The sequence below is a fragment of the Salmo salar genome, chromosome ssa08, assembly GCF_905237065.1.
Source record: "Salmo salar chromosome ssa08, Ssal_v3.1, whole genome shotgun sequence".
NCBI classification, from domain to species: domain Eukaryota; kingdom Metazoa; phylum Chordata; class Actinopteri; order Salmoniformes; family Salmonidae; genus Salmo; species Salmo salar.
The window spans coordinates 9,161,433-9,182,202 of NC_059449.1; the positions used below are offsets into that span (position 1 = coordinate 9,161,433).

At 42.6% G+C, this 20,770-nt stretch overlaps 4 protein-coding genes across 6 annotated transcripts in view; 2 read left to right on the top strand and 2 right to left on the bottom strand.

The window, feature by feature from the left end:
* The window catches only part of LOC106610073 (zinc finger protein 214), an 844,054-nt gene that overhangs the window by 813,636 nt on the left and 9,648 nt on the right, over nt 1-20,770 (top strand). The gene's annotated exons all lie outside the window — the stretch shown is intronic.
* The window catches only part of LOC106610081 (zinc finger and SCAN domain-containing protein 2), a 482,712-nt gene that overhangs the window by 308,231 nt on the left and 153,711 nt on the right, over nt 1-20,770 (bottom strand). The gene's annotated exons all lie outside the window — the stretch shown is intronic.
* LOC106610133 (zinc finger protein 629) overlaps nt 1-20,770 on the bottom strand; it is a 254,819-nt gene that overhangs the window by 151,952 nt on the left and 82,097 nt on the right. The window lies entirely within an intron of this gene.
* LOC106610086 (zinc finger protein 350) overlaps nt 1-20,770 on the top strand; it is a 30,840-nt gene that overhangs the window by 6,586 nt on the left and 3,484 nt on the right. The window contains exons 5-6 of one of the 2 annotated variants that reach the window (XM_014209245.2): nt 5,062-5,173; nt 5,582-6,885. The exons of the other annotated variant lie outside the window; for it this stretch is intronic. Coding sequence (XP_014064720.2) covers nt 5,062-5,173; nt 5,582-6,522 — 1,053 coding nt within the window. The 3' untranslated portion in view covers nt 6,523-6,885. Of the gene's footprint in view, nt 1-5,061; nt 5,174-5,581; nt 6,886-20,770 lie in introns of those variants that run through there. 2 annotated transcript variants of the gene reach the window in all.

Here is a 20,770-nt window from a genome sequence, read left to right on the forward strand (position 1 = left end):
CACACAAGCCTAAGATCACCGTGCGCAATGCCGAGCATCGGTTGGAGTGGTGTAAAGCTCGCCACCATTAGACTCTGGAGCAGTGGAAAAGCGTTCTCTGGAGTGATGAATCACGCTTCACCATCTGGCAGTCCGACGGACAAATCTAGGTTTGGCCGATGCTAGGAGAACTCTACATGTCCCAATGCATAATGCCAACTGTTAAGTTTGGTGGAGGAGGAATAATGGTCTGGGGCTGTTTTTAATGGTTCGGGCTAGGCCCCTTAGTTCCAGTGAAGGGAAATCTTAACGCTACAGCGAAACAGACACCCGGACAGTCCCAGATCCCCATCATTCGCTGGAGAAGGAAACTGAGATTTTGCGGAAAAAGATCAGGGTGCCTTGTGAGGATCAAGCAACGAGTGGCTAATCTGCCTTTGCCTTCCGTCCTGCTAGCTAACGTTCAATCGCTGGAAAATAAATGGGACGAACTGAAAGCACGTATATCCTACCAACGGGACATTAAAAACTCTGATGTTTCACCGAGTCGTGGCTGAACGATGACATTAAGAACATAAAGCTGGCGGGTTATACACTCATCGGCAGGATAGAACAGCAGCCAATGGTAAGACACAGGGCGGGGGCCTATGCAAATATATAAACAACAGCTGTTGCACGATATCTAAGGAAGTCTCGAGGTTTTGCTCGCCAGAGGTAGAGTATCTCATGATAAGCTGTAGACCACGCTATCTACCTAGAGAGTTTATCTGTATTTTTTTGTGGCTGTCTACATACCACCACAGACCGATGCTGGCACTAAAACCGCACTCAATGAGCTGTATACAGCCATAAGCAAACAGGAAAACACTAATCCAGAGGCGGCGCTCCTAGTGGCGGGGATTTTAATGCAGGGAATCTTAAATCAGTTTTACTTAATTTCTATCAGCATATTAAATGTGCAACCAGAGGGAAACATTTTTGACTACCTTTACTCCACACGCGTACAAAGCTCTCCCTCGCCCTCCATTTGGCAAGTATGACCATAATTCTATCCTCCTGATTCCTGCTTACAGGCAAAACTTCAAGCAGGAAGCACCAGTGACTCTGTCTATAAAGAAAGTGGTCAGAAGAAGCAGATGCTAAAGTACAGGACTGTTTTTCTAGCACAGACTGGAATATGCTCCGGGATTCTTCCGATGGCATTGAGTAGTACACCACAAAAGTCACTGGCTTTATCAATAAGTGCATTGAGGACGTCGTCCCCACAGTGACTGTACGTACATACCCCAACCAGAAGCCATGGATTACAGGCAACAGTTGCACTGAGCTAAAGATTAGAGCTGCCGCTTTCAAGGAGCGGCAGCTATGCCCTCAGATGAACCATCAAACAAGCAAAGCGTAAATACAGGACTAAGATCGAATCGTACTACACCGGCTCCGATGCTCGTCGGATGTGGCAGGGCTTGCAAACTATTACAGACTACAAAGGGAAGCACAGCCGAGAGCTGCACAGTGACATGAGCCTACCAGACGAGCTAAATATGCTCGCTTTGAGGCAAGTAACACTGAAACATGCATGAGAGCATCAGCTGTTCCAGACGACTGTGTGATCACGCTCTCCGCAGCCGATGTGAGTAAGACATTTAAACGGGTCAACATTCACAAGGCCGCAGGGCCAGTCAGATTACCAGGACGTGTACTCTGAGCATGTGCTGACCAACTGGCAAGTGTCTTCACTGACATTTCCAACCTCTCCCTGTCTGAGTCTGTAATACCAACATGTTTCAAGCAGACCATCATTGTCCCTATGCCCAAGAACACTAAGGTAACCTGCATAAATGACTACCGACCTGTAGCACTAACCTCTCCAGCGTCTCGTCCCGTATGCGGGATCAAAATCCAGCGAAAACTCCTAGCGACATTAGCATAACGAAATTTAATATTATTTTTTTTCAAATATAGGACTGTCTCATATCGTTTTATAGATACACCTCTCCTGAATCGACCCACGTCGTCCGATTTCAAAAAGGTTTTACAGGAAAAGCAAATCATTAGATTATGTTAGAGGAGTCCATCGTAAAAGCAGCAACATAGCCATTTTCCGACCAACCACATGCATCACAAATAACCAAAAAACAGCTAAATGCAGCACTAACCTTTTACAAACTTCATCAGATGACACACCTAGGACATCATGTTACACAATGCATGCATTCTTTTGTTCAATAGAGTTCATATTTATATATGAAAACAGCATTTTACATCGGCGTCTGACGTTGACTAACTATTTTCCCGTCAAATGCATCCCGGGAAACAGTGCTACAATTTACTGAATTACTATTCGAAAACATTTTTTAAATGTAATATTGTCATTCTAAAGATTTATAGATGAATATCTCTTGAAAGCACCTGTCATACCAGATTTAAAAATAACTTTACTGGGTAATCACACTTAGCGATAAAAGGGGATGCGATACTCAGAAAATGAGCTAGTAAACCTAGCTCGGCGCCATCTTGGAACAATCACATATCACATCTAATCTTGTATAATATTGTCAATAATCGCTTACCTTTAGTTGTCTTCATCAGAAAGCACTTCCAGGAATCCCAGGTCCACAACAGATGTATTTTCGGTCGAAAAAGTCCATCCTTTACGTTCCATTAGCTTGCTGTTGTTAGCGCGTCTGAATGCTGTATCCAAATGCTCTGCCGGGCGCGGGACAGCCGTTTCGAAATATTTTTTTTTTCTTCCCATTTAGGTTCGTTCAAACATGTCAAACGTTGTATAACATAAATCTTCAGGGCCTGTTTCAACAAGAGAGCCAAAAAGATTCGAGGGGGACGATTGTATTGTGTTTCAAAACGTTTCGAAAGGTGGGGGTAGACAGGGCCGCCGGCGTCATAATGGTGATGGCCCTCCCCCTGTGACCAATTTCCAACGCGTCTCATTCACTGAGTTACGACAGTAGAAGGCTCAAAACACTTTGTAAAGACTGGGGACATCTTGTGGAAGCAATAGGAAGTGCTCAATGAACGATAGCTCACGGTGTGAATAATAGGCAACGACGTGAAGTTGAGTCCACAATTCAGAATTCCACTTCCTGTTTCAATCGGTCTCGGGGTTTTGACTGCCATATGAGTTCTGTTATACTGAGACACCATTCAAACAGTTTTAGAAACTTTAGGGTGTTTTCTATCCACAGGTATTAATTATATGCATATCCTAGCTTCTGAGTTTGATTAGTAGGCCGTTGAAAATGGGCACTAATTTTTTCCAAAATGCGCTGTAGCGCCCCCTATCCTAGGGTAACGTCAAGAGGCTAAACACCTCCCTCTGTAACTGGATCCTGAGCTTCCTGACGGGCCTCCCCCATGTGGTAAGGGTAGGTAACAACACATCCGCCACTCTGATCCTCAACACGGGGGCCCCTCAGGGGTGCGTGCTCTGTCCCCTTCTGTACTTCCTGTTCACTCATGACTGCACGGCCAGGCACGACTCCAGCACCAACATTAAGTTTGCTGATGACATAACAGTGGTAGGCCAGATCACCAACAACGATGAGACAGCCTATAGGGAGGAGGTCAGAGACCTGACAGTGTGGTGCAAGGACAACAACCTCTCCCTCAACGTGATCAGGACAAAGGAGATGATGGTGGACTATAGGAAAAGGAGGACAGAGCATGCCCCCATTCTCATCAACAGGGCTGTAGTGGAGCAGGTTGAGAGCTTCAAGTTCCTTGGCATCCACATCACCAACAAACTAACATTGTCCAAGCACACAAGACAGTCGTGAAGAGGGCACGACAAAACCTATTCCCCCTCAGGAGACTGAAAAGATTTTGCATGGGTCCTCAGATCCTCAAAAGGTTTTACAGCTGCACCATCGAGAGCATCCTGACGGGTTGCATCATTGCCTGATATGGCAACTGCTCGGCCTCCGACCGCAAGGCACTACAGAGGGTAGTGCGTATGGCCCAGTACATCACCGGGGCCAAGCTTCTTGCCATCCAGGACCTCTATACCAGGCGGTGTCAGAGGAAGGCTCTAAAAATGGTCTCTTCTACGCTGCTGTAACTCTCTGTAATTATCTATGCATAGTCACTTTAATAACTCTATCTACATGTACATATTACCTCAATTTCCTCGACACCGGTGCCCCCGCACATTGACTCTGTACCGGTACCCCCCTGTATATAGCCCTGCTATTGTTATTTACTGCTGCTCTAATTATTTGTTGTTCTTATCTCTTACTTTTTTGGGGGTATTTTCTTAAAACTGCATTGTTGGTTAAGGGCTTGTAAGTAAGCATTTCACTGTAAGGTGTACACCTGTTGTATTTGGCGCATGTGACAAATAACATTTGATTTGATTTGACAATGACATTCTAGAAGATTCTGTGCTTCCACCTTTGTGAAAACAGTTTGGGGAAGGCCTTTTCCTGTTTCAGCATGACAATGCCCCATGCACAAAGTGAGGTCCAGACAGAAGTGGTTCGTCGAGATCGGCGTGGAAGACCTTGACAGGCCTGCACAGAGCCCTGACCTCAACCTCATCTAACACCTTTGGGATGAATTGGAACGCCGACTGCGAGCCAGGCCTAATCGCCCAACATCAGTGCCCAACCTCACTAATGCTCTTGTGGCTGAATGGAAGCAAGTTCCCGCAGCAATGTTCTAACATCTAGTGGAAAGCCTTCCCAGAAGAGCGGAGGCTGTTATAGCAGCAAAGGGGGGACCAACTCCATATTAATACCCATGATTTTTGAAAGAGATGTTCTATGAGCAGGTGTCTATATACTTTTAGTGTATGTTGACACTGGTATTGTGCTGGAGATAATGAAAGTGAGGTTGAAAAGTGGTGGAGTTGCTCTTTAAGTGTGAGACCATGCCTTTGAAATATCAAACCATTCGAGAGTGTTTAGTAATCAAATCAACCAATATGTTTGCATAGTATCAAATCAACTAACATGTTTGTATAGTACTCATAGCAATCCCTCATTGCCCAATCAGAAGATGCTCCATTGCAGGGTGCTCATATCAGATTTCTTGATCCAACATCCTCTCACTCTGTATCTCTTACAGTCAGTAGACATGGAGGATGAGAAGCATGATCTGCTGCTAGTCAAAGAGGAGACGATAGAAGACGGACCAGAGAGCATTGATCTGCTGAGTGGACCTAAGATGGGGGAGCGATGTAAGGGAGACATGCATATTTACATTTTAGTCATTTAGCAGACACTCTTATCTAGAGCAATTAGGATTAAGTACCTTGCTCAAGGGCACATTGGCAGATTTTTCAACTAGACGGCTCGGGGATTCGAACCAGCAACCTTTCTGTTACTGGCCCAATGCTTTAACCGCTAGGCTACCTGCCTACATACAGTAATAGATCTTCATTGGGAATAGTGATGCGCCTGGCTATTTTCTTTTCTTCTATATTTTCTTCATTCGTGAAATTCAATCAATAGAACTTATGTTTACATGTAAAAGCAGACATTATAGTCTATGAACTTGACCAGGTAATTGACAATAACAAAAAACTCCATATGTAGAGTTTTCTCTGCCATGTTTTTAAAGTCTATTTTGTAACCTCTTCCTGCAGGTGGTTGGTTGGAGGCTAACAGAGGAGACTGGACAACAATTTTGGATTCCCAGACCGGTGCAGCCAAGAGCCCAGGGGACAACGTCACTGAGCAGGTCAGGACCAGAGGCGACATAGTGGAGGTCAGTGGATGGGACAGCATCCTCAAGTCTGGGCTGGGGAACAACACTGTTAACCACAATCAGAAACAGACAGTCGAACACAAAACAACAACCGAACTTAGTCTCCATGACAACAGGGCGAGGTGTAGATTTGGTCCACGGGGACTGGGAGGTATCCATATGCGGCAGGAGAGAACAGAAACAGACTCTCCTAGCGATGCTCCGTCCTGCTCCTATAGTTGTGATTCAGAGAGACTGATGGAGCCTCAGGTTAACCCCCTAACAGATGCTGCCTTCAACCTGCCTTCTATAGGATCTATCAACTGGAACATGGACCCTGCAACAACACAGACACTCCCTGGCCCTCGTCCTCCTCACACTCTCCTAATGTTAAACCAGACCTCAGACAATGCCAGTGCCTCAACACTAAATGGCTACACAAGCCCATTGACAAATGACAGTAGTAGTGATGCTATCAGTAGATCCGGTGGCAAAGAGAAGCGCTTTCCATGTTTGTTCTGTGGGAAAGCCTTCAGTTTCTGCAAACAGGTGATCCACCAGAGGGTGCACACGGGGGAGAAACCATTCGGCTGCCACCTGTGCAAGGCCAGTTTTTCACAATCGTCCAGCCTGAACAGGCACCAGAGAGTCCACACGGGGGAGAAATCCTACAGCTGCCCCCAGTGTGAGAAGAAATTCTCCCGCCAGCACCAGCTGAAGATGCACCTCAAGGTCCACACGGGAGAGAGGCCATTCGCCTGTACTCACTGTGGGAAGAGGTTCTCGGAGAGGAGATACCTCAGGATGCACCAGCAGAAAAAACATTCCACCATAACATAGAAAGTAACCATTCCACTCGATAGCTTCTGACGTTTAGATCAAACCCTGGATTAAAGGTAGACGCAGCAAGATGACATAGATGCATCCAGTAAAGAGCAGTTGTGGGTCAATCGTTGAAGTGCAAGGTCCATACATTGTGTTATATATAAGGCATGTAATACAATATTGTGTTACAGCCTGAATGTAAAATGTATTTCATTTATATTTTTTGTCACTCGCCTAAACAATATCCCGTAATGTCAAAGTGGAATTATGTTTTTCAAAAGTTTTACAAATGAAAAGCTGAAATGTCTTGAGTCAATAAGTATTCAACCCCTTTGTTATGGCAAGCCTAAATAAATTCAGAAGTACAAATGTGCTTAACAAGTCACATAATAAGTTGCATGGACTTTGTGTGCAATAATAGTGTTTAACTTGATTTGTGAATGACTACCTCATCGCTGTAGCCCACACATACAATTATCTGTAATGTCCCTTAGTCAAGCAGTGAATTTCAGACACAGATTAAACCACAAAGACCAGGGAGGTTTTTCAATGCCTCACAAAGAAGGCCCCCTATTGGTAGATGGGTAAAAATTAAAAAAGCAGACATTGAATATTCCTTTCATTACACTTTGGATGGCGTATCAATACATCCAGTCACTACAAAGATACAGGCGACCTTCCTAACGCAGTTGCTGGAGAGGAAGGAAACCACTCAGGGATTTCACCATGAGGCCAACGGTGACTTTTAAATGGTTACAGAGTTTAATGGCTGTGATAGGAGAACACTGACACAACAACATTGTAGTTACTTCACAATACTAACCTAATTGGCAGAGTGAAAAGAAGGAAGCCTGTACAGAATAAACATATTCCAAAACATGCATCCTGTTTGCAACAAGGCACTTAAGTAATACTGCAAGAAATGTGGCAAAGCAATTACATTTTTCTCCTGAATACCTGTGGTGGAAAAAGTACCCAATTGTCAAACTTGAATAAACTATAGATACCTTAATAGAAAGTTACTCAAGTAAAATACTACTTGAGTAAAAGTATTTGGTTCTAGATATACTTAACTATCAAAAGTAAAAGTAAATCATTTCAAATTCCTTATATTAAGCAAAGCAGACGGCACCATTTTCCTGATTTTGAAAATTTACGAATAGCCAGGGGCACACTCCAACACTCAGACATAATTTATATATGATGCATTTGCATTCAGTGAGTCCGCCAGATCAGAGGCAGTAGGGATGACCATGTATTATCTTGATAAGTGCGTGAATTGGACCATCTTCATGTCCTGCTCAGCATTTAAATGTAACGAGTACTTTTGGGTGTCAAGGAAAATGTAGGGAGTAAAGAGTACATGATTTTCTTTACGAATGTAGTGAAGTAAAAAGTAAAAGTTGTCAAAAAATATAAATAGTAAAGTTCAAAAACTACTTAAGTAGTACTTCAAACTATTTCTACTTAAGTACTTTACGCTACTGCTGAATACAAAGTGTTATGTTTGGGGTGATTGGGTTCACCTTGGGGTCAAGATAGGGGCTGCACCAAATGATTGATGTATTATAATAATTGATTATGCTTATGTTGTATTAATAGAAGGGGAGGGCTATAAGACCCCTCCCCCACTACATTTATAGGGTCCTGGACAACAGATTAGCAATATATATGCATTATAAGGTTTAATATTGTTCCACAGTTCTTTTCTAGTCTCTGCTTCTTATAAGAAACGGTCTGAGAGATGTGTGAGTTATTGCAGTCAAAACAGGGTGTCTGTGAGAAAGCACCTCAAGGCTAAAAGAGATTCAAAGACGCAGAACCCTGCAGGGGAGTGAAAGCGATAAGAGACTAGTCAGACATACCACTATAAAGCAACTTGGGGAGTGGAAAATTACTGCTGAGCCCTTAGAAAACACTGCAACTATTGTCTCTCCTGCAGGTTTGTATAACTGTATATGCATGGGCTTGGTCTCATGAGTAGAAGGTGTTGACGTAGGCAGTTACATCACTAGGTGTTGACTGCAAGCGTATTAAAGCAACTTGGACCCTTTCATATTTAGCAGAACTTACTCGGAAAGATGTGTGCTATGTTCCCGTTGTCAACTTCTGTCTGTAATTGCATTAATAAAGGTTTTTGATTGATTTACTTAAAGATATTGTCTGATTGATGATTTCACCAATAAGCAAATGATTGACAAGGAACCTACCCCAACATTTGGCGAGCTTGCCAGGAGTGAGTGTCCACCCCGGTTGGAGGAGATTCTACACCATGGTGCCAGAGCTAATTAAACAACGTAAGCAAACACCTGTTTAATCTAAGTCTGTAATTAATTGGCATTTACTGGTGTGGTTTCCCTCTAACAAGTAAGTGGCACCTCACTCACTCTAAAATATATACATACACTTTGAATATAACATAGTCGAATTCTAGATTGGGGAAATGACAACGGGCTATTGGTGAAATGCATGATGTCAATGTATGATGAATGAAATGAATGATTGATGATTTTAATTTTTAGTTCGGGTGGTAATGCAGAGACCATTACTTAATACTAGTTATTTTATTTTGGAGAGGTGGTTCAGCGATAATAATCATCTATTTTTTATTTTGAAAGAGGTAATTCAGTGACAATTACCCAATACTAGTTATTTTGGTTTTGAAGAGGTGGTTCAGCGATAATCATCTATTTTATTTTATTTCAGGTAGTAATGCAGCGACCATTACCCAGGCCACCTTGGCCTATGGGAGGGTGGTTTCTTTTTTATTTTTGTAGAGGTAATTCTATGTGAAATTTACCCAGTGAATGAGTTGAGTTGTTTATGAATAGTGGTAATTCTGTGTGAAATTTACCCAGTGAATGAGTTGAGTTGTTTATGAATAGTGCGTTGTATGTTTCATTTGTTTGTTTGTCTGTGGATTATGGCGGCGGTTTTGGGTAATGGCCAAATGGTGGAATAAAAGTAATTTGAATAAAAGGTTGAACATATTTGTTAGTGACACTTTCTTACCATAGGACAGTATAGAAAATGTACAACCCTTAGTATACCAGTCAAATTATTACAAGGAAGTTCTGTAGAGATTTTCATAGAAAATTACTTTGTGACGCTATCACCAGGGGGCACTGGTGTATAACATATTACTGTTACTCTACACCCTTAAGATATAATATTAGGAATTGAAGTCTATCATGCGGTTGTCTCTGTGAAGCCCGTGTGTGAAATATATTTGAGTTTAGTAGAACCATTTACTATAGCCTGGATTAAGTGTAAGTAGAATTAGGATTACAGTATCACCCACTGTTGTTTAACACATACTGAAAGGAGATAGAGAAGAATTTATATAGGCATATGTCTACATATTACACCCACTTTAGGATAACCCTATAGAAATTGAGAAAACATTACACGCAGACTATCTAAATAAAAAGCCGGAGCAGCATGGCACAGTCAATCCAGAATGACGAGATAGGAGCAATGAAGCCTGTCACGCCTGTTGAATATATCAAAAGAAGTTTCCCGCTGTGGAATTTACATTCACTTTTAAGAAATGGCATGTCTGGACAGAGATGACAGGAGAAAATAGATATCCAATGGATGGTTCATTCAACAAGACTAGGTTGGATTTAGTCAAGGAGATAATTCAGACAAGAAAAATGGACAAGAAGGGGAAGAAGAAAAGTACTCTTGTATCAGAAACTGTGATAGGAATGATGATGCTGGAAGGACAGATCTTCATGAACAAGGCTACCGTGACCAAACTAAAGCTGTAGAGAACAATAGAGTGCGGGAGGAAAGAAATGAGTCAGGACAGAGGCAGGTGCTGTTCGTTGATGATTCTGCTTATATAGATCAAAGCGCAGGGAAGAAACGCAACACAACCTTCAATGTTATGTCATAATTATGTACAATTCTGTCAAGTTAGTTCGCAACAAGCCAGGCGGCCCAAACTGTTGCATATACCCTGACTCTGTGTGCAATGAACGCAAGAGAAGTGATACAATTTCCCTAGTTTAATATTGCCTGCTAACCTGGATTTCTTTTAACTAAATATGCAGGTTTAAAAAAATATACTTCTGTGTATTGATTTTAAGAAAGGCATTGATGTTTATGGTTAGGTACATTCGTGCAACGATTGTGCTTTTTTCGCAAATGCGCTTTTGTTAAATCATCCCCCGTTTGGCGAAGTTGGCTGTCTTTGTTAGGAAGAAATAGTCTTCAAACAGTTCGCAACGAGCCAGGCGGCCCAGGCTGCTGCATATACCCTGACTCTGTTGCACAGAACGCAAGAGAAGTGACACAATTTCCCTAGTTAAAATAAATTCGTTAGCAGGCAATATTAACTAAGTATGCAGGTTTAATCATATATACTTGTGTATTGATTTTAAGAAAGGCGTTGATGTTTATGGTTAGGTACACATTGGTCCAATGACAGTGCTTTTTTCGTGAGTGCGCTTGTTAAATCACCTGTTTGGCGAAGTAGGCTATGATTCAATGATAAATTAACAGGCACCGCATTGATTATATGCAACGCAGGACAAGCTAGATAAACTAGTAATATCAATCATGTGTAGTTAACTAGTGATTATATTAAGATTGATTGTTTTTTATAAGATACGTTTAATGCTAGCTAGCACCTTACCTTGGCTCCTTGCTGCACTTGCATAACAGGTAGTCAGCTTGCCACGCAGTCTCCTCGTGGAGTGCAATGTAATCGGCCATGATCGGTGTCAAAAAATGCTGATTACCGATTGTTATGAAAAGTTGAAATCGGCCCTAATTAATCGACCATTCCGATTAATTGGTCGACCTCTAATCTCTACTATTTGCTGATTTGCTCATGGAGTGAGCCATTCATCAAGGGGGATATGGAGGAGGAGAAGATTTAGGAGGAGAAGATTTCGGATATGGAGGAGGAGAAGATTTCGGCCCAATGGTTTTGTCAAAATTTGAATCAGCACGTAAAAAACAGTTCATTTATCGTTGCGCTACATGTTCGTTATATAACATAGACAAGGGAACTCCACTGCAACCAGGGAAGTTCCCCACTCCAAAAGGACAATTTGTCCACCTTGCTATGGATTTCATAGACATGGTAGAGCGAAAATAAAGAAAGAGACACTGCCTGGTGATAATTGACAGGTTCACCAGGTGGGTGGAAGCATTTCCCACCACCAACTACAATGCGAGAACAGTTGCAAAATTGCTAGTCAGGGAAATTATACTCAGGTTCGGAGTGCCTGAGGTTTTGTCTGCAGACAATGGGACCCATCTCATAGGAGATGTGGTTGCCCAAGTGGCCAAAATGATGGGTGTTGACCAGAAGTTTGTGTCCATCTATCACCCGCGGAGTAACGGGAGTTACTGAGAGGGCTAATTAGACCCTGAAAGGCTCCCTTGCCAAACTATGCAATTCCACAGGAATGACATGTGTAGAGGGATTGCACCTTGTCCTCATGAAAATGCGCAGTAGCCTTAACAAAGGTATTAGGTGTACACCTTACCAGATGTTAACAAGGTGTTCGAGACCTATGACTGACTGACAGATAGACATAACTGATGCACAGTGTGATCACATTGAGTACATGAAAGAACTAACTTCTATTGTCAGTTTTCTCCACTCTCACACTAGGAAAGCAGCTGAACCAATCCCAGGTGAGGATCCAGATGCTCTGACCATCTGCGTAGGAGACTGGGTGAAACTATGAGTTCATAAAAGAAAATGGAACCAGCCAAGATGGATGGGACCCTTCCAGGTGACCATGGCAACACCAACTGCAATCCGGGTAGCGGAGAGGTCTGGCTGGCATCATCTCCCACTGCAAGCATCTCCCAGAGTGGAAGCCATGAATGAGCGACTAGAGGGAGGGAGAGCAGGGCCCCGAGAACATCTGAAGAAGGAAGAAGGTTCGAGCCAAAGGACAGAAGCAGAGGGCCCAGACCAAAAGGCTGGAAAGAAAGATGAAGAAGGCGGCTCTAGCCAACGAACAGAAGGAGACATCATTTCACACTCGCACTCAGGTTCTATAACTAGGAAACAGAGACTAAACCGGGTCTGGTGGTTTGTTTTCCCCATCATCCTTTCCATGGGTCTCCTTGTTGGTGCAGCCACAGGACCCCTTGGGGGATCTGAGGAAAACAACAAATGGATACAAATGGTGAGAAAAATTGGAAATCAGACTAAGAGGCCAGGAACCCAGATTTTAGTATTTAGAAAGCCTACATCAACCACTGAGGTGCTTGTTGAGCTTATGAGACGGATGGAGTTTGAATGTGGGTTTTTATACTTTATGCAGAGAGATAATGAGAAAAAACCTACTAGGCGAAGGGAGAGCACAGGACTGTTCTTTGGGAGTAGAACTGAGAGGTTAGCAGGGGATCATGGGACACATGTATGTTGGGGTGGTCACAAGAAGGGAGCAAACTTACTTAATGTGGTAGAAGGAAGCAGGCAGATCCCTCTATGGCCTAGAACTCACCTTAGGAGAGGTGAGTCAGTCTTCACGGTAAGAACTACCCACTCTATACGGTGTAATTATCCCAGCAGGCACCCGTGGATAGAATTGTTAGGAAATGGAAGCTTGAGCATCATTCCCATACTGACCTCCCTAAGCCCGAAGTCAACCCCTGCCTGGTGTCTTTGTAATGATGGGAAGGAAGATATGGGAGATACTAGAGCTTGTCATGTATATATGGATCAACTGAGAGAAGAGTATAGTGATAGGAGAAATTATGCTAAAGGGGATTTTAGTGTGTTAGACTTACAGCGACAGGTGTAAACCTTTCCAGGATAGAGGAAGGCATGGGAGCACCTTTTGGATGGATGTGGGTATGCAGTGACAAGGGGTACCTCACTTTACCTCCTGGATGGTGGGGGTGTTGTTATTTGGGGAGAACAGAAATGTACATGTTAAGAATTCCGGTCACCAATCTTTTCAATGAGACAGGTAAAACCAACTCTGGGGAAGTGAAGTGTGCCAAACGACTCATCCTAGACAATCAGGAAGCCTATGGTCATGTCTTACACCTGGGTGAGATTTGTGGTATGTCAGTCATACCCTCCTGGGGTGTGGCTGTCCTGGGAAAGTGGGTAAACAATTTAACCTACTCTTTACAAGCCCATATGAATTTAACGATCCGAGGATTAAGCCAACTGTCATTAGATGTCCAAAATCTGAAAGCAGTCGTCAGCCGCCACGAGTTTTAGATTACCTTTTGGCGAAGGAAGGAGGACACTGTAACGTACTAGGTATTGTTGATCCTGACAATTGTGTTATGCTCCTCCCTGACTCCTCTGAGACTATGACTGTGATAATTGATAAGATTGCTGATCTTAGTAAAACTCTCAATCTGAAAAATCTGTTTTTGACAATTTGACAAAAAATCTAATGGATCCGGGAGATTTGCCTAATCTGTTTGATTTCAGAGAATATTATGATTGAAGCTGTGAGACTAATTAGTCCCAAAGGGGGAAATGATGGGGTTCACCTTGGGGTCATGATAGGGGCTGCACCAAATGATTGATGTATTATAATAATTGATTATGCTTATGTTGTATTAATAGAAGGGGAGGGCTATAAGACCCCTCCCCCACTACATTTATAGGGTCCTGGACTACAGATTAGCAATATATATGCATTATAAGGTTTAATATTGTTCCACAGTTCTTTTCTAGTCTCTGCTTCTTATAAGAAACGGTCTGAGAGATGTGTGAGTTATTGCAGTCAAAACAGGGTGTCTGTGAGAAAGCACCTCAAGGCTAAAAGAGATTCATAGACGCAGAACCCTGCAGGGGAATGAAAGAGATAAGAGACTAGTCAGACATACCACTATAAAGCAACTTGGGGAGTGGAAAATTACTGCTGAGCCTTTAGAAAACACTGGAACTATTGTCTCTCCTGCAGGTTTGTATAACTGTATATGCATGGGCTTGGTCTCATGAGTAGAAGGTGTTGACATAGGCAGTTACATCACTAGGGGTTGACTGCAAGCATATTAAAGCAACTTGGGCCCTTTCCTATTTTGCAGAACTTACTCGGAAACATGCGTGATTCTGTCTGCAATTGCATTAATAAAGGTTTTTGATTGATTTACTTAAAGATATTGTCTGATTGCTGATTTCACCAATAAGCAAATGATTGACAAGGAACAAGGAACCTACCCCAACAGGGGCAAATCCAATACAACACATTACTGAGACCCCTCCATATTTTCAAGCATAGTGGTGGCTGCATCATGGTATGCTTTTAATTGTTAAGGACTGGGGAGTATTTCAGGATAAAAAAGAAATGGAATGGAGCTAAGCACAAGTAAAATCCTAGAGGAAAACCTGGTTCAGTCTGCTTTCCACCAGACACTGGAAGATTCATTCACCTTTCAGCAGGACAATAACCTAAATCTCAAAGCCAAATCTACACTGGAGTTGCTTACCAAGACGACAGTGAATGCTACTAAGTGGCCGAGTTGCAGTTTTGACTTAAATCTACTTGAAAATCTGAGAAAAGACCTGAAAATGGTTGTCTAGCAATGATCAACAACCAATTTGACAGAGCTTGAATATTTTATTTTAAGAATAGTGGACAAATGATGCACAATCCAGGTGTGGAAAGCTCTTAGAGACTCACCAAGAAAAGATTCTCAGCTGTAATCACTGCCAAAGGTGCTTCTACGAAGTATTGACTCGGGTGTGAATACTTATGTAAATGTGATATTTCTAAAAACATGTTTTCACTTTGTCGTTCTGGGTTAGAGTATTTAGAGATGTATTTGTTCTTTTTTTATCCATTTTGAATTGGATAAATTTGAGCTGTACACAATAAAATGTGGAATAAGTCAAGGGGTATGAATACTTTCTGAAGGAACTGTATATAGCCTAAAAAGTCGGTTACATAGTGTTTGTACTGTATAAGCTATATGATGTTCAAAAATAACTATTTCATTACTTTCAACTTAATTTTTTCCCCAAGACGCTTAATGAGGAAATTAATGCAGTTTATCAAGTTCATGCAGATGACTTTCATTGACTCTCTTTTGTATACATCACATCTGATCTCACCCTATTCTACATACACCTGACTACGCTTTATAACCAATATACACATACATACCCACACACTAACAAACACCTACTGTACACGTCAACATAGTTTAGTCAGGTTTGTCTGTTGACTTTTGACTTATCATAGCTGACTTGTTTTTTACGCACATATTTATGTCCACCGTGATGGGTATTAACAAAAATGAAGTCATTCTGTAAGTACAGGAGGCCTCAACGTAGTGGCGATGGGTAAACATTCCATGTGTGTTTTTTTCTGGATCAAAATGGGGCTTAGGTGGTGGGTATGACAGGGGGCATGGCCATGGGCGTGGCCAATGGTGCAGTCGCTGACTGTCTAGCTTTTATTTGTTAGTTCTTAATGATGATCTTAAAATACACTGCTCAAAAAAATAAAGGGAACACTTAAACAACACAATGTAACCAAGTCAATCACACTTCTGTGAAATCAAACTGTCCACTTAGGAAGCAACACTGATTGACAAATTTCACATGCTGTTGTGCAAATGGAATAGACAACAGGTGGAAATTATAGGCAATTAGCAAGACACCCCCAATAAAGGAGTGGTTCTGCAGGTGGGGACCACAGACCACTTCTCAGTTCCTATGCTTCCTGGCTGATGTTTTGGTCACTTTTGAATGCTGGCGGTGCTTTCACTCTAGTGGTAGCATGAGACGGAGTCTACAACCCACACAAGTGGCTCAGGTAGTGCAGCTCATCCAGGATGGCACATCAATGCGAGCTGTGGCAAGAAGGTTTGCTGTGTCTGTCAACGTAGTGTCCAGAGCATGGAGGCGCTACCAGGAGACAGGCCAGTACATCAGGAGACGTGGAGGAGGCCGTAGGAGGGCAACAACCCAGCAGCAGGACCGCTACCTCAGCCTTTGTGCAAGGAGGAGCAGGAGGAGCACTGCCAGAGCCCTGCAAAATGACCTCCAGCAGGCCACAAATGTGCATGTGTCTGCTCAAAGGGTCAGAAACATACTCCATGAGGGTGGTATGAGGGCCCGACGTCCACAGGTGGGGGTTGTGCTTACAGCCCAACACCGTGCAGGACGTTTGGCATTTGCCAGAGAACACCAAGATTGGCAAATTCGCCACTGGCGCCCTGTGCTCTTCACAGATGAAAGCAGGTTCACACTGAGCACTTGACAGACGTGACAGAGTCTGGAGACGCCGTGGAGAACGTTCTGCTGCCTGCAACATCCTCCAGCATGACCGGTTTGGCGGTGGGTCAGTCATGGTGTGGGGTGGCATTTCTTTGGGGGGGCCGCACAGCCCTCCATGTGCTCGCCAGAGGTAGCCTGACTGCCATTAGGTACCGAGATGAGATCCTCAGACCCCTTGTGAGACCATATGCTGGTGCGGTTGGCCCTGGGTTCCTCCTAATGCAAGACAATGCTAGACCTCATGTGGCTGGAGTGTGTCAGCAGTTCCTGCAAGAGGAAGGCATTGATGCTATGGACTGGCCCGCCCGTTCCCCAGACCTGAATCCAATTGAGCACATCTGGGACATCATGTCTCGCTCCATCCACCAACGCCACGTTGCACCACAGACTGTCCAGGAGTTGGCGGATGCTTTAGTCCAGGTCTGGGAGGAGATCCCTCAGGAGACCATCCGCCACCTCATCAGGAGCATGCCCAGGCGTTGTAGGGAGGTCATACAGGCACGTGGAGGCCACACACACTACTGAACCTCATTTTGACTTGTTTTAAGGACATTACATCAAAGTTGGAACAGCCTGTAGTGTGGTTTTCCACTTTAATTTTTAGTGTGACTCCAAATCCAGACCTCCATGGGTTGATAAATTGGATTTCCATTGATTATTTTTGTATGATTTTGTTGTCAGCACATTCAACTATGTAAAGAAAAAAGTATTTAATAAGATTATTTCTTTCATTCAGATCTAGGATGTGTTGTTTAAGTGTTCCCTTTATTTTTTTGAGCAGTATATATATAGGTCCATTCATCTGTATCTAGTTTTAGTCATAAGTCTACACTGAAAATGTTTTTTCATCCATTTTATTTTTATACATTTTTTATTTACTGTTTCGACATAGGCTGTGCGGAAGAATAAAAATGCATGTTGAAAGTGTTTACTATCTGTGTGTACATACCTAAAGGAGTATACTGTATGTAATCTGTATTACCTCTCTATTCCAGGAGGAGGAGGAGGAGAAGGGGTATGAGGAGGGTCTAGGGAACCCTGAGGGGACCATGGTCATGGAGGACAACCAGACTACACCTCCTCCTGAAACCACAGAGGAACCAGCTGAGCAGCACAGGACCACACACAGTCACACTGAGGTGAGACTACTGTGAACTACGGTCTGAATGATATTAGGTCAGGGCCCGTATCCACATAGCTTCTCAGAGTAGGAGTGCTGATCTATGTTCAGTTTTGCCTTTTAGATCATAATGAATAAGACTATATGTAAAGATCCTAGATCAGCACTTCTACTTTGAGACTCTTTGTGGATACAGGCCCAGGTCTTGATACATGTTGTCTTAAGTGTGGGACCATGCCTTTGAATTATCAAACCATTAAACAGTGTCAAGTAATCAAAGGGTTGTTCCATTTTATTTCAAACCTTTTTATACATATTTGCCCATGGTAGAAGGGTCAGAAAGTTACATTTTTTTTTACCTGAATGCCAAAACATTCAGGAGATAGAGGTGCTCAAAGTTGATCCATTTTGCTTCCACCACCATACCATGAGACAGCCATGTCTTCATTTAATTTGTTGAACTCAGAGGTTGTTTTGGTCCACAGATGCGTAAGTGGTACTTACTTTGTCAATTTCAGTCAGAAAATAGAAAGTTACATATAATTGAAAGCTACGGCACTTGTCTTTTTGGAAATTGAGCTCAAATGAATCTTACTGCTCCCCCCCCCACACACACACACACACTATGGTCATATTCATAGAGTATACAATTTAGGCCAAGTCACCAAAAGTGTGAAAGTGTTGTATGCATGGAAAGGGTGGTCATCGTAATGCAATGCATTTTATTTTTCTATCCACATTTAATGTGACATTACCTTGAATGTAGCCTTGTTGCGAACCGTGCTTCTCTAAAACTAGAAGCCTGTGGAAGTTCCATGGCAGAAATCAGCCTAAAGAGGAGCGAGAACCCTGTGTAAATCAGTGACGCCTCACAACACGTCAAACCAATCAAATGCCTTGCTTGGGCGGAGCTCCAAAGGTGCTCACCAGATTAGAGCCATAGGAGCAACTCAAAGGACTAAAAACAAGCACCGGTGACAAAACATTTTTGAATGTTTGCAGCACGCTGGTTCACAGCATTTTTCTGTTACTCGAGATAAGCTAAAGCTACAGCAGGAGGGGAGAAATGGTAGAGAATTTTGACATTTCTGGAGCGATATGTCTGTGCAGGCTAGCATGAGGGACACAAAGTAGCTAGTCGCAAGGTTTGTCTGTAATAAAGCCCTTTTGTGGGGAAAAACTAAATCTGATTGGTTGGCCTTGCTTCCAAGTGAGTGGGCCTATGCCCACCCATGGCTGTGCCCCTGCCCAGATTAAGGCCTAATGAATTTATTTCAATTCACTGATTTCCTTATATGAACAGTACCTCAGCAACATTTTTGAAATTGTTGCATGTTGCGTTCATATTTTTGATCAGTATAGCTAGCTACCGTTAGCTACTAGCTAGTTCAATTTCTCTCACGATTCTTCTTCTTTGCGGTTTATGAGCAGACTCCACTCTTCAAGTGTATTACCGCCACCTAATGTAGTAAAATATGCCCAAAAAACGAAATATGTTTTACATTAACAAATTCATACTAACTACCAAAAACAAACGACACTAACCAAAATTCACTCTACTTCTTCTGTTAAAATCACAAAGGACAATCTGATCCCTACACAGGGTCAGGAGCCTGGTACATCTTCCACCGCCAACCCCTTGCAGGTTTTCCGCTGTGAATTCTTTCAGGCTCAAAAACTTTTCTGCAATAGCCACAATGATGTCCAATTTTTTTGCAGTACAATTAATAACCGTTACATAAACGCCACAAAATCCACCTTTTTCACACAAAGCGTGTCTGGTTCTCTTGATTGACAAACATTCACTAATGTCTGGGGTGTATCCACTACCATATCAACACTAGCGTCACTTGCTGTCTCAATTATTTTGCTTGCCTCTGCGTAGGAGATCCTATGACCCACCCTTACTTTTGCCACCCTGACCCCCTTACAGGGCACTCCAAGACCTCTGGATAATGATCCCCACCACAGTTGCAACACTGACCTTCTTCACTCCGATCTTCAATATACTCCTTCCGTCTGCAAACATTTTCGACATGGTCAAATCCTTTACAGTTATTGCATTGTAGTGGCTTATGGACAAATACTCTATCTGCATACTTTGCATAACCTAACTTTACATGCATAGGAATGTGCTCTTTATCAAAAAACCAAGGAACCGACTGAGTTTCTTCCTTTTCCCTAGTCACCATGTGGTTCAGGGGACAGGCACCAACCACATCTTCAGTCTCTCTAGTATTATTCTGACATTTCACATTCTTAAAATAAAGTGGTGATCCTAACTGAGCTAAGACGTGGATTTTTTACTAGGATTAAATGTGAACTGAGTTTAAATGTATTTGGCTAAGGTGTATGTAAACTTCCGACTTCAACTGTATCACTTACTTTCTCTGTTCCGGTTCTGTTCCTCTAAAAAAAATGTTTACGGTTCTTTTCTCTGAACCAGTTCCAACCCCTGGTCATCCCTACCGCCTTTGATCTGGCAGACTCACGAATACTTTGTTTGTAAATTACGTCTGAGTGTTGGAGTGTGTCCCTGGCTATCCATACATTTTAAAACAAGAAAATTGTGCCGTCTGGAATGTGAAATTATTAAGTGACTTTAAACTTTTACTTGAGTCATTTTCTATTCAGTTATCTTTACTTTTACTCAAGAACAACAATTGGGTACTTTCCCCACCACTGGCAGTACCATATTTCAAAGACCAGCATGCATAGCTTTTTAATTGAACCACACCCTTTGAGCTATGATGCCAACCAATAACATCCCTTTTCTTCAGTGTAAACGGGGCTCGCCGTTTGGTGTGATGCAGAACCGGTAAAGAGCGAGATACTGAAGTACTTTTTTTTCAGTGTTTAGACGATAAAGTCATGTTAGAATATATAAGTTGTCAGTTGAGAGCTTTTGTTTTCCGAAC